General features: G+C 35.4%; 2 protein-coding genes across 2 annotated transcripts in view; both read left to right on the top strand.

The window, feature by feature from the left end:
• The first annotated feature begins 1812 nt into the window (after positions 1-1812).
• LOC109060891 (proteolipid protein 2-like) lies at positions 1813-12455 on the top strand. Its single transcript, XM_019078045.2, has 5 exons — positions 1813-2182; positions 8917-9072; positions 9158-9256; positions 9378-9474; positions 10833-12455. Exons 1-5 carry the CDS (start codon positions 2087-2089, stop codon positions 10844-10846), a joined length of 462 nt encoding a protein of 153 aa, XP_018933590.1. The 5' UTR covers positions 1813-2086; the 3' UTR covers positions 10847-12455.
• Positions 12456-13566: 1111 nt separating this feature from the next.
• The window catches only part of LOC109061020 (prickle planar cell polarity protein 3-like), a 50826-nt gene continuing 49668 nt past the window's right edge, over positions 13567-14724 (top strand). The window contains exon 1 of the mRNA XM_042730152.1: positions 13567-13812. Coding sequence (XP_042586086.1) covers positions 13771-13812 — 42 coding nt within the window. The 5' untranslated portion in view covers positions 13567-13770. The remainder of the gene's footprint in view (positions 13813-14724) is intronic.

Raw genomic sequence — 14724 nt, 5'->3', positions numbered from 1 at the left:
ATTTTAATTATTTATTTATTTTTAAATAAATTAATGCTTTATTTAGCAAGAGCAAATGCAAACTTGACCGTAAAGAGAATTTCACACAATTTTCACATCAGTATTAAGCTGCAAAACTGTTTTCATCATTGATGAAAAATGTTTCTTGAGCAGCAAATCAGCATATTAGAATGATTTCTGAAGGATCATGTTAATGATGCTGCAAAATCAGCTTTGATCAAAAGAATAAATAATATAAAATATATAGATTACAATAGAAAACATAAAAAAATTTACTTGCCACAAACGTTTGAATGGTACTGTAGTAGTACTTGAAATTTACTGTAAACCCGAATTATTATTTCTTTTAGATTACTGTATTAATTGGCATCTTTCTAATAATAGCTTCCATTAATGTTACAAGTACTACAGCATAAATATCATTCACAGTTATTATTAATAGAGTTATGGAACAATAATTTATTTTCTCCTCATCCATCCAAGAAAAACAAGTTTTACTTACTTGTTCGGAAACATGCTGTAATCCAGAAAAGTGTGGTTTCCTTTAGTTGTGTCCTTCCTGCTTGTGGCAGCATTTGTTATGATTACTCACTGTTGCCAAAACAAGGCCCTCTGTGTGTGTGTGTGTGTGTGTGTGTGTGTGTGTGTGTGTGTGTGTGTGTGTGTGTGTGTGTGTGTGTGTGTGTGTGTGTCTGCCCAATGTACATATGGCACAGAGTATTTCCACATTGTCACTTTAAATCAAATTGTTACCTAAACGATAGTTTCCATGAAATCTCTCTCTTTCTCTCCGTCAGTGTAGTTACACGCCCTGAAAATCAGGAGAAAGAAACACAATCCAGATGGGAAGCATTTACAATATGTTTCACCATTCAAAACCATTTATCACAACTCTTCAGCTCCTTCTGGTCTTATTTTAAAACTGTAAATAGGAAAAAAATCATAGAAGGGAAAATGTGGGGGATGACAGAATTCACAGAAATAGGCCTAACTACAGTCCCCAAAAACATATTGTGGCAGTAACATGGCGCAGTGGTAACTATGGTATCATCATAGTAATGAATGATTGGCATATGGGTGAATCTCATGAAACCTGTCAAGAACAAATCATTTTTTTTTTTTTTTATGTTACTATGTATGTATTAATTCGTTTATTTATTTATTTATTTATTTATTTTGCTTTTGTGTTGCAGCAAATTTAAATGTAGGCCAACCCTAATAATTATTATAATTATTATTAGAAGGGAAAAAACACATTAACATTTAATGCAAATTTATTGTTAATAATAATAATAATAATAATAATAATAATAATAATGTTAATTTTATTTATTTGAAGAAAAAAAAACTGTTTTACTGATTTTTTTTTTTTTGTCATTTTTATTTTAAAACAGTAAAAATACATATCGCAATGATGAAACAAAGTCAACTCAAAAGCTTAAAAGAAAGTAAAACAATGATGATAATGAGAAATTTTATGGAAGTAACATTACAACGAAAAAAGGGAGGGTTTTATTTACTTAGCTGCATAGTTTTGTCTTTTTAAGGTATCACATAAAGATCTCTAAAAAAGGTTTAACGTTAGAGTTTTAGTTTTCCACTTCCACTCTGTCACAGCTCGGAGCTGATTGAACATTTCCACCGCTCGCAGCGACCATTATTCGGGCTGCGTTTCAAAACCTAGCGCGCTGCCAACGTTTGCAAGCATTTGAGCTGCTGAGATGAAACGCTTTCAAACTCTGTCTAGGGCAGGGCAGCTGGTTTCGCGCTCTCTCTCTCTCTCTCTCTCTCTCTCTCTCTCTCTCTCTCTCCGTTATTTATCCTCGAGACACTACAGTAGCAAGTACACTAAAGCCAACGCCCCGCGGCGCATACTCACGTTTATTACTGTGGTTCCTGTCCGCAACTGCTGCTCTGACACTCAAGAAGTTCACGAAGACGCTGCAAGCTGCGTAAGATATAAACCACGCTTATATTTCCTCGTCACAGTGTCTTTATTAACAGAACCGTGTTTGCGAACGTTTGCCGATACGGACGCCAGGCTTCATAAGAAAGCGTTATTATTTGATCGGAAACCATCTGCAGAATGGCAGACACTGAGGGAAGCTCGTCTGGAGGCTGTTTGGAGAAACTGAAGAGCTATGTGCGAACTCGGAAAGGAAGAATCCTGGCCGCTGAAATAGTAAGTTATTAACATGAATGTGACTTTAACTTCATAATATGCTTGCAAAACGCGTAGAGACGCACCGTCAGTTCTTAATTTGGCTTCATCGCAAGTATCATGAACAAAGTGCTGGTGTGGATTAAAATGAACTGTTTTCATGGAGACGCTCCCCAGTCGCTGGATAAAAATAATTCACCTGTTGATTCACACACTGGAGTAAGAGAAGAAGTTCACTGCGTCTTTATTTCATACCACAACATGTGCTAAACATTTAGTCTAATCGTGTGTGAGTCCATAAACCACATACTTTTCACTTTAAGAGCTAAAATAGATTTAAAGAACGTGCCAGAATTGTCACACAGTTGCATTCAAGTAGCTAACTGTTTCAAAATAACAACTTAGCTCGACTAAGATGAAGTATGGTTGCAAATATAATTATAAAACTGCGTCACACATTTAGTTATGTCTTGTTTTAGGAGTATAGCAGTATGGCTAGTAACAGAAAAGGAGTTTAAAAAGTATTAATAGTGCTGTTGAATGAAACAGCTCCCATCGCAGAGGCATCTGGAACTTCACACTAGTGTGTGTGCTTTTGGAGGAGGTGGCATGGCATGCAGACCACGTGCTTGATGTGTGTGTGAGGTCAGAGTTCATATGAGACGTCACCCGTCTGCTGGATCCATAGACACCATACTGCAGTCCTCTCTTATCTGTCTCTCACTTGTGGGTCATATATCTTTCAGATATTGAAACATGGAAAAATCTATTGATTGTTGGTTTGTTTGTGCATTCTCATTCTTACTTAAAACCTGTCTATCATCAGTCATCAGATGATATTTATTCTTTTTGGAGCTTGACGGATCGTAGTTACTATTTGCTTCCACTTCAAAACTGTTCTGCAAAACTTCTGCTTTTTGTGTTCGCTGGAAGAAAGCAGCAAGACACGAGGAACAGTTTTCCTCTGTGGTGAGCTAACCCTGTAAACTAAGCATAACTATTCTGTAATAGCTCTCCTTATTGTAAAAAAAAACAACAAAAAAAAAACATTAAGCAATAGCAAATTAACAAAAAGTCTATACAAAGTTCTTGTTAACAAGTTTGTTCAGAGTAAATGATTCAAACGGGATCTGACTTTTGTAGACCCATAAACTCACCTTGTCTTTGCATACAAGACATAAACCATCAGAGAAAACACAGATAAACGGCAGAACTGTTACATCAAGCACTCATTTTCAAGAGTTCAGTTTTGTCGTTCAGACACCCCCACATCCCAACATGTTGAGTCACGGGCAACTAAAACAACACGCCTAGTGGCTTACAGTAAGTAGCTATGCATGCTGGGACTTTTCCTGAGACTTACAGTAGATGAGGAATGTACTCTATAATATAGCTCTATTATGCTTTGTCGATGTTTGCTCTAGTATCAAGCAGTGGGCGCCTTGCCATTGCTTAGTGCGTCTCGACTCTTTGCCAAACGATCAGTGTATGGGTGTTGAATATTTCTTGTAATATATGCACTATCTATGCACTAAGTAGGCTGTATATTTACCATGTTTTGTGCACGTGCAGTGAATGTTTTTATGCATTAGGTATTCTTTACTTCTGGTGTTTCCTTATTTATCCGTTCACCCTCATAACCCAGTGCAGCCCGGAGCCCTCAGCAGTGGTTGTTCTTAAAGGGGCAGCGCTGCATCCTTGAATAGAGCTTCATTGTGCGCTGCCTGGAGTTCAGTCTGCCTGTGAGGTTCATAGAGGCACTTTGTGCCAGTCCCCACAGCTCATAAAGCTCTGATACATATGTGTGTGAAGGAGGGGTGCCTGATGACATCATGCGCTCCTCGCCACCCACAGGCAACGTCAAAATGATACATTTTCTTAGCTTTACAGTTATTTAAATGAGGCAGTATAATGAGGTTTATAAAGCTACAGTGAGTGTTAGGCATGTTCATGCATACTTTAAAATATAATAGTGTTCACAAAGAAATGAATTATAAATATAAAAGTGTGTTTGCTTCCATTAAACAAAGTTAGTACAGTACATCTATTATTTTTATAGGCTACATTTTTAGAATTTAATTCAGAATCTTCTAAAAGTTCATTTCTAGCTTCTCCCTGAATTCCGAAAATCGCCTCAGACCCAAAGTTTCAAGGCCTTAACAATCATGGGGTGATGTGTCCTTCCAATATTCAGATTATTGATCAACAAATATGGATTTGTCACTGGCTGATCGCAGTCAAATTCCAACACCCCGCCACAGTAGTGTCATTTAGTTTGTGTGTGCCTTGTAATAAATCATACATTTAAAAATAAATAAATAGATAAGGAAGTACGTAACCCATGTTTTTGTGCAGCAACTTTTTAACCCTATTACATAAAAACTAAAATAAAGGTAACAGTAACACTGTAGTATAGGGACCAGTTCTCACTATTAACTAGTTGCATGCCTATTATTAACATATTGGCTGTTTATTAGTATTTACAAAGCACATATTCTGCATGACCATATTCTATATCCCTAATCCGACCCAATACTTGTAAACTTAACAACTACCTTACTAACTGTTTATAAGCAGCAAATTAGCAGTTTATTGAGGCAAAAATCATAGTTAATGGTTTGTTAGTAGCGAGAAATGGACCTTAAAATAAAGTGTGACATAAAAGAATGAATGAATGAATGAATGGATAATGTAATTATTATACACATTAAAAAAATTCAAACAGGCTAGTAACATGCACATTTGCTGACTGGCTTCAACCTACTTCTCGGTTTTCTCAAGAGAACCAAACATTAGTGTTATTGTTAGTTATACTGGTAATTAGTCATTTGCCTCCATTTTCAGAGAATTAGCCCTACATTTATTTTAAACAAAATTGTATTACTGTATATTTAATCATGGTTACACTTTAGTTTTAGGACTGATTGTCACTATTAACTAACTATTAACTATGATTTTTGCCTCAATAAACTCCTAATTTGCTGCTTATTAATAGCAAAGACTATAGAATACCCAAGACATGTCACTCGTGTAGTTTTGAATGGGGAAAAGTGCAACACTCAATATGGCCGCTCAATCGCAGGAAGCCCCGCCTTCTGAATGAAGGAGCCAATCCTATGAAAATATGAAATTTAATTGCAAGTCTAGTGAACATTTTGTAGAATTTGATGTTTCCCCATTCAAAGAGAAAGGAGTTGCACTTGGATGGTGTTTCAAAGATTGCCACCGAGTGACATGACTTGTCTTAAAGGGACTTTGTTAATAGTTAGTAAGGTAGTTGTTAGGTTTAGGATTAAGTGACCTAAAATATGGTCATACAGAATAAGGTATTAATATGTGCTTTATAAGTAGGCCTACTAATAAACAGTCAGTATGTTAATAATAGGCATGCTAATAAGCAACTAGTTAATGGTGAGAATTGGTCCTTAAACTAAAGTGTTACCTTATTAATTTATTTATGAAAACTGCTTTTATAAGTTTGAGACAGTTTGAATACTGTATCTGTGTGAAGAACTGTGAATAGAGTGTTGCACGTTTGTCGAAGTGAGTCGGTTGAAGCCAAACTGCAGTGTATTTATGTGCCCTCATGCTGGCTTCATTTCAAAGCCATGGAGAGATAAGAGATAAGAGATAAGACTGTTATAAACTGGCTACCCTGACGGGAAAATGCCTTTCAGCCCTTTCTGGTATTTTCACTTAGCTGAAAATGAAAACTGTCTGTGCTAAAAATGGTTTATGTTTACAGTTTGAGTGGAGTTTTGGGGAGTAGGCCAGCGTTTGACTTGTTAGCCTCAGGCTGCTTGCAGTTTTGACTGTCTTTGATGTGATCGACGCACTAGTTGTGTTGTCTCTTCTATGAAATAAGGGTCTATTAGTCAGTTTATCAGCGTTGGTCAGTATAGATGACGTTACTGACATTCAAACAAACACTCAGCAATATCACTTCCAGGTTTATTTTGCATCTCAGAAAAGAACTGCCTTCTGTTGCCTTTATGGTCAAATTGAGGTGAAAATGAGCTCATGTGCTGTTTGTGTGGTTAAAACCTAATTTCCAAAAGGTTGCTGTAATATTTGTTTCCAGTCAGTGGTTTGTGTTTCAGTACCACAGAAGTGACAAATAACCACCAGTACGTAACAGGACACAGATTCAGCATCACTGCAGTGAGGATTTGTGAGTGGATAATGCAAATAAAAACCAAAAATAATAATAATAGAAATAAATAATAATAAACACGCTACTATTCAAAAGTTGGTCCGATTCTTATGCTTAAAAGTCAGCATTTATTTGATCAAAGCTTTTTCAGGATTCTTTGATGAAACCGAAAGTTTGGAGAACAGCATTTACTTTAAATAAAAATATTGAATATTTTAAATGTCTTTAATGTTATTTTTGATCACTTAAATGCATCGTTGCTGAAAAAAAAAACAATCAATTCATTAATAAAAAAATTGTAGTGAGTGTATTTCTTCTCTATAATCATCAATTCTAGCCAGGGTCAAGAATTGATAAACCTTGAATTTACCTTGAATGCAGCGAACAGTAGGTTGCTTTGGATAAAAGCATCTGCCAAACGCATAAATGTAAACCAGATATAGAATGCTTAAAAGATCATTCAAGCTGCAGTCCTGCTTATCAAGCTGAAGAACCTGGAATTATGGTTGCCTGTTGTGTGACAGTTTCATCCATTACTGTATGTTTTTTTTTTTTTTTTATATATAATCAGCATTTTGTTGTTATGGAAAGCTGATAAATAGGTTGGAAGGGAAAGATTGAAAAATAAATTTGGAGAAAAATAAAAATTGCATTTTGATGAAAGAATGAGAAGACAAACATTTTTTTCACCCCTTAGAATAAGATGCACCAATGAATCATTCACAATAACACCAGGAATGTGTGTTGAGAAAGTAAACAGTGAATTTGATATATATATATATATATATATATATATATATATATATATATATATATATATATATATATACACACACACACACACACACACACGATGGGGATTGAAGCCCTGTACGCGTCACCAGAGAAAAGTCTGTCATTTTACTGGAAGGTGGAGTTACGACATTTCAGTTCAGAAATGATGTGGTCACAAACCGTGAATCATTCACAGTAAGAGCAGTAACATGCATTTAGAAACCAATGTTTCTTTTAATGTTTATGAAACTGTAGATATTGCCTGGTAGCATAACTTTGTCATCTCCCCAAGTGACAGAAAACAGGAAACTTGCCTCCTAACACACTGATAATCTTCCTGTCTTGGTCTTCACACTTGCAGTGTTTTATCAGCTGTTACTATGGCAGCAGATCATCACAAACACAAGGCACAGGTGTTTCACAGTGGCTTGTGGATAAATCATTAACATCTCATGGCAACAAAAATAACACTTGAAGAGGAACCAGTTAATGAGAATATTGGTAACCCTTTAGTGTCCAATTCTCACTATTAACTAAATGTAATTAGCATGAATATTACTGGGCTGTTTATTATGACTTAAAAAAAAAAAAAAACATTTAACATGAATGTCTTATTCTGCAAGGCATTATTCTAAATCATTAATCCTACTCAATTCTTAAACTTAACAACTACTTTACTAAGTATTAATAAGCAGTAATTAGGAATATATTGAGGCAAATCTAAAGTGTGGCCAGAATAATTTATGTAGTTATCTATTATTTATTTGAAATAACTAAAAGAACCATGTCTATCCTTGTATCTTTAACTTGTCGAGGTTGATATAGGATTCAGAAAGTAATAGAGTTATGAAATACTTTTTGGAGAGAGTAATTTAATCTAATTACACTGTTGAAGAGGTAATTAGACTTTTTTAGAGTAACTTACCCAACACTGCATGAGTCATAGATGATACACTACAGTCCAAGTTTCTGAAGTCTATAACGTTCACTAACTTTTCCTAGTTGTTGCCGGCAGTGTTTGTTTAGATCCAGCAGCGCAGTGTTTGAGTCTATGTGCTGATTTGATTTGATACTCCCAAAAGTATTCTTATAATAGTTCTCTGTTTATAACCATATAAGGACCTTCAACCTCTTCTATTGTACTGTGTTTACATCCACGCTGCATTCCTCTCTTTAGTCCTCAACAGATGTTTTAGTAATCTAATTTGAAAAAGCTTCATAAGATGTGAGAGTTTCGGAGCTGCACTGTTAACTGACACCTGGAGCAGATGGCACGTTCAGATGAATTGTGGGTAGTGAACAGGAGAAAGCTTTGGTGATTTGGCAGCAAACATGGGTGACGTACCGGAGACGGAGAATTTCCACATTGAAAAGCCAAAGACATTTAGGAAAATAATAAAACACTCATACACACCGACAGTTTAGACAGTCTTATACAAGATGAAACTGAAACTGAAAAGGTTACGCATTGTTTAATTTGAGCAGATAAATACTACTTGAGCCATATGGACAGAAAATCAAAACTAACTACTTTCAAATGTCTGTTTTATTAAAACGCGTTAGAAAATGTCATTGCATTAGACACTAGATACAAGTTACGGATTGTTTTCATTCTATCATTGTTAGTTTAGTTATTTCAGAGTTTTCTAGTTTCAGTCTATTGTATTTTTAGTTTTAGTAGCTGCCAAAGTGAACTGGTTTAATTAAAAATCTTAACTAGCTAAACCTTGACCCCCGATCATAACCAGATTCACATCCTTACATGCTTTTGTACACGGAAGCGATCAAGTTTGAGTTATTAAACTGCATGTCTGTCTGTTTTCTGTAGATCCTCAGTTTAATCATCCTTATCTGTTACGCCGTATCTAAGTATGGCGGGTATACAGTGATCGCCATCTGCGAGATGGTCTTTGCCAGCATCTTCTTCGTTGTCTTCATGATGGGGATGGACAAACAGTTTCTGGTGGTGAACTGGCTGTGGAGCGTGAGTATGAATTCACTCAGACTTGCGTCTTGGTCCAGCCTAGCATTGCGAACGCTGCTTACAGTTTCTCTGTTCGTCTCTTCAGGATCTCTTCCGCGCTGTAATCGGTGCAGCGCTTTATCTCATAACCTCTCTGATCTGTGTGATCGGGGGGGCTGGAGACGGGGCTCGCATCGCTGGCGGGGTGAGACATCCGACGTTCAGCATCAACACATGCCATAATTATTTCTTCAAGTGCTTTATATCCTCCTCGGATTATCAGTCAACTAGCATCTGTTTATAATAATGCTCATCTTCTCTCCCAGGTGTTTGGTCTGCTGGCTGGGATCTTGTTTGCTTATGATTCCTACACGATTTTCTTGGACATCAAGAGCAGCAGACAGCATACAGCTGCTCCCACAGGTGCGTGAGCACTCATTCATTTATTAAAACACGTTAGAACTTAAACCTCATTTAAATGTCATTGCATTAGACATCAAATAGCAAATCAAGTGTCCGCAGATTTTCAGTGGATTTGCTGTGCCAGTTCTCCTCAAAGGAATATTTCATCCAAAAATGAAAATTTGCTGAAAATGTACTCACCCTCAGGCCATTCAAGATGTAGATGAGTTTCTTTCTTTCTTTTTGTTTAATCACCAGTTGATCTTCTGCAGTGAAATAGTGCCGTCAGAATGAGAGTCCAAACAGCTGATAAAAACACCACAATAATCCACACCACTCCAGTCCATCAGTTAACATCTTGAGAATCAGCTGTTTGGACTCTCATTCTGACGGCACCCATTCACTGCAGAGCATCCACTGGTGAACATGAGATGTAACGCTACATTTCTCCAAATCTGTTCTCAAGTAGAAACAAACTCATCTACATCTTAAAATGAACTTAAGATGAGCAAAAGTGTCAGAATACTTTCTCATGTTCAGTATTTCTAATATTGAGTACTTCAATACCTCATCAAAAATTTCTTATTGTGAAAACTTTCTACAGTATAAAATAAATGCTGCTTGGTTTGATATTTTATCTAATGCAGTGACATTTCATATATTTATGTATCCTAATTCATCCACATGTTCCTCTTCTCTTTTATTGCTTTTTATTATTTTGTTAAATTGCATTGAATTCCAAGATGTTATTTCCTTTGAGTAGAAAATTGCTGCTGCTCACCAGCATATTCGAAAACATCTCATATGTTTACATTTCTGTAAATACATTTTTGAGATATTTATATATGAAAACGAGTTTTTGATCTGTTTTTACAAACGTCAACAGATGCTGTCTGTTTGTTCTTTTAACACACTGTGGATAGTTTTTTTTTTTCTCAATGCCACGTTCAGAAGTGGTATCGTATCTCCTCTATAATGCCTTATGAATTGAGTTCATTGAAATGAAGATATATATTTAATGAAACCTGAAAGATTTCTATCCCTCCACTGAAAGTCCAAAACCCTCAGACATGATCACTTTAACTAACGAACAGATTTCATTTGGGCTTTAACTCACATATAAAGATCGACAAATGCTTATGCAGAAACTCAAAATATGTTAATCTGAAGCTCAAATGTACTTGCTTGAAATCTCTCAGGTTTTGTTACAGAAATGATGAACTTTGTTTCAAAGATGAACAACAGTCTTATGGGTTTGGAACATATAATCCATATGTAACCATATGTAAAACAAGACAAAATTGTAACATATTACAGAATAACCTGACTAACTGTTCCCATTATTTATTTTGCGTCTCCCTTTTTTTGTTTTTTATCAGATGACACAGTTTGAAACTACTTTCCTCACTACAACATTACCAGCAGCCAAAACATGGAGAACAAGTCTAAAAATGGCGAAAGGAGTGAATTCCTGAGAGTTATCATGAGAGATGAAGACCAGAGGAAACATTACACAACAAAAGAGGTTTATGTACAAAAGGGATTGAAAAGGAAGGCATTCAAAGATTCATTCCATCATCTCGATCAGGCGGCTTTCAATACCACACATTGTTTGTTGGCTTGGTCAAGTTATCACAACATTTGGTAACATCAGATAAACATGAATACAGTGTTCAGAAGAGTTTCACAGTCCCTCTGTCTTCCCGTTCTTTACGAGAGAAAGACACATTTTGACCAAGTCAGTATTAGTAAATTGTGTTGGAAAACTTGATTTAATTCAGTCTGGTGCTGTTTTTTTTTTTTTTTGTGATGAAACATTAAGTTTGCTTAAGTTTTTTTTTTATGGTGAAAAATGTCACCATAATTTCTAGTAACTGTTGATTGTTCTTGTGTTTTGTGCTTAAACTAAGTTAGTTGTATAAGGTTAATCAAACAGGATTTGAGTCGGATGTATTCAGCTCAGGTGCAGTCAAGAAAAAGTCAGTTTTCAGTCAATTTAAAGGGATTTTCTCTTTGTTTAAGCTGAAAAGGAATGAATCTCAGCCATAGGATCTTCCATGGTGGCACACGTTTTTATTGTAAAAAGTTCAGATTTCCATGTGCTGGTACAATTTGTTCATTTTCTCTCATCATTTTTTACATATCGCCGTTAAACCTGTTACCTCAAGGGTTGATCATTATCTTGATGCCATAAGTATATATTTTTTAAATTATTTTAATAATAAACTTATCACATATCACATAGACATATCTTCATTTACAGCCTCTGTTCTGTTCAACCCTAGTGAGTAATGTAGAGTAAGAAATACTTAAACAGCACACAACATTTGCTCTTTCAAGATTTCCCAAGGAAATATTATGAATAAATATCTGTTTATTCAGTTGTATTGGTATAAAAATTGATAATTCAGTAGTATTTGGCCCTGCAGTTCCTCCAGTTGGTGGTCTTCTTGCTTACATCAGCACCATCTCAACACTGCTTCTGGAACAGGAAACGCGTTTTATTGTCAAACATCAGAAGCTTGTCCAAGATTGAGATTCATAAATCTGCAATTTAAGGAGGATACAATCATTTGGCCTGTTTTATTTAGACAAGTGTTTTTTATTTGTTTATTTTATAATTATTATTTTTTTCTCCTGCTTTGAGAGTATTTATAACATGTATAATTTGTTTAACCATTTATAAATTATATATTCCAATTAGCTGAAGTCAGTTTGCCTGTTTGTCCTCTCACGACCTCAGCTGTACCCCAGTGATTTCCTGAAAGCATTTATTTGCGAAATGGTCAGAAATGCCATCACTTCTGTAAAAATGATTAACACATGATGCTCTGCTGTTTTAAAACAGACACTTAAAAAAAACATACACACTTTATTGCATGTTTTTTGTTTTGTTTGTTTGTTTTAGAAGTACAGCACAAGATGTAATTCTGTAGGATTTATATCTGTAATTGGTGTTGCTGGTATTTGGATTACATTTAATAAAAAGCTGTTATAACGTGTCCAACTTTTACACGTGTGTGTGTGTGTGTGTGTGTGTGTGTGAGAGAGAGAGAGAGAGAGAGAGATATTGTGCGCGCGGCGCCACCTGCTGGAATTATTTCGACTGCCAATATGACGTGTTATACACAAATGCATTTGTTTTTATACAGATTTACTTAATATTAAAAAAATATTTGCAGAATTACATTTTTTAAAATCAAAGAAATAAAGAAAGGACTTTATAATTGCACTATATCCAGTGATAGCTGGAGATGAGTCCAGGTGACATGAATATTTGTCACTAGATGGCAGCATCTACATTAATTCAGAGTGATATTCATTTTTTAACAGGTTAAGATGACTTTGCTTTTATGAAAATGCATTTATGTATTAGCAGTTTTGGAATGAAATTGAATGAATTAATGAAAGTAAATAAAAAGGCAATATTTCCTTAAATATGTTTCTAAAAAATACCGTGCACTACAGTTCAGAAATCAATCAATCAATCAATCAATGATTTTTTGTCAAGACACTGGTTTTTAAATGAATTTCTAAAGGATCATAATAACAGTTTTCTTAGTAGACTGTGATGGCTGATGCAAATTAGGCTCTGACATTGCAGGTAGGTCTAAATAATTTTTAAACATAAAATAGATATGTATGTTTATAATTAAAATGTAAAACGTTATTTTAACGTTTACATGCTAACCTACATTTAATTGTTATACAGCAATTTAAAACAACAAAATGTCTTAGTGATTCTAAACGTATACAGACAGACAGACAGATAGATAGATAGATAGATAGATAGATAGACAGACAGACAGACAGATAGACAGAGAGACAGATAGACAGATAGATAGATAGATAGACAGACAGATAGATAGATAGATAGATAGACAGACAGACAGACAGACAGATAGATAGATAGATATAGATCAGCATGAATACAACTGAATAACAAAAAGAAATCACTACATAGGCCTACACAATACACAGTTGAAATGGTACACATAAATATTTTTAAGGGTGATTTTGTTCACAAACAGATTGCATCGTTTTATTTCTTTATTTTTGATGAGAGGATAATGTGCAGTCGTGGTGAACAGGGGGTGGTCCTGACCCTCTACAGTTAAACACTTGTCCTGTAGGTGTAGCCCGTCTGGTTAGGCGCTCTCACGGGCAACTTCTCGCGGAGTTGTTTCCAGCACGGAGGTCTCCAGGCCAAAAACCAGCCCGCGGGGACGAGCGAGAAGAGGTTAGGTTGCGCTGTAGTAAACTTCAGCGGACATATGAGAGCGTTCGCGTGAATCCAGACACATCACCGCCGCGGACATGTTCACGCGCGGATCGAAGAAGCGACGCTCCAATCGCTCGGTAAGTGTCGTGGCATCCCGCTTTTATCACAATCTGAAGGCATTTGAGCCTTTACTAAGTGTTTCCTCGGTTCTTTGGATGAACGCAGCGTGGTTTGAAGTTTTAATGGTCATTTTAAACCTTATCATGTTGTGTTGATGATCGAAAGTTACTTTTGTGTCTCGCACTTATTTCACCTGAGACTGTTTTCATCTCAAGTTGAAGGCGCGGAATAGACATATTAAAATTTACACTCCTATATTTAATTTTACTCGTATCAGTAGTGCGTTTTGGGTGCAATACCTGGTAATCTTTATTTTGCATCTAACAATTAATGAGGCATTTTTCGTGGTCTTGATAACCATTGTATTGAGGAGGCGTGGCTTATGTGTGCCTACGTCACCATTACCTGTACAGGTGACGCCACCGTTTAAGGATAGCATTTCATATTAAATATATAAAGGAGTATTGAAGATTATTATAATATCAGTTTGTTACACTGAATTCATTTTACAAAACAAAATAAAACAAGACATTTTATGCATAGTATATAACTAAAAAATTAAATAAAATAAGGTATAATGCAAAATAATTATTTTTGGTTAAAGTACAAACCAAAAATAATATATATAAAAAAACATAAATAGCTTTTTTTTTATCAAAACTGTCACATTCTAGTTTTAAGAATTAAAAAAAAAAAAGTTATCATTTATACTTTTAGTTCTGAAATGCACAGTACATCTGCATCAGTTATCATTCCAACTGAATGCTTCATATTATGTTTCGTCTTGTATGTATTTTCCTTCCTGAAGGAAGTGCTTTCTATTGAGGAATGTTCCTCAAATATCTGGAAAGGGAAGCCAGGAATGTAAGTGGACAAAAAGTAAACACAACTTAAACATCAGGGCATGGTTATATTCACTAAAGATGTGA

Source organism: Cyprinus carpio, chromosome B8 (genome assembly GCF_018340385.1).
Source record: "Cyprinus carpio isolate SPL01 chromosome B8, ASM1834038v1, whole genome shotgun sequence".
Taxonomy (NCBI): Eukaryota; Metazoa; Chordata; class Actinopteri; order Cypriniformes; family Cyprinidae; genus Cyprinus; species Cyprinus carpio.
This window is presented reverse-complemented; position numbering and strand designations above follow the sequence as displayed.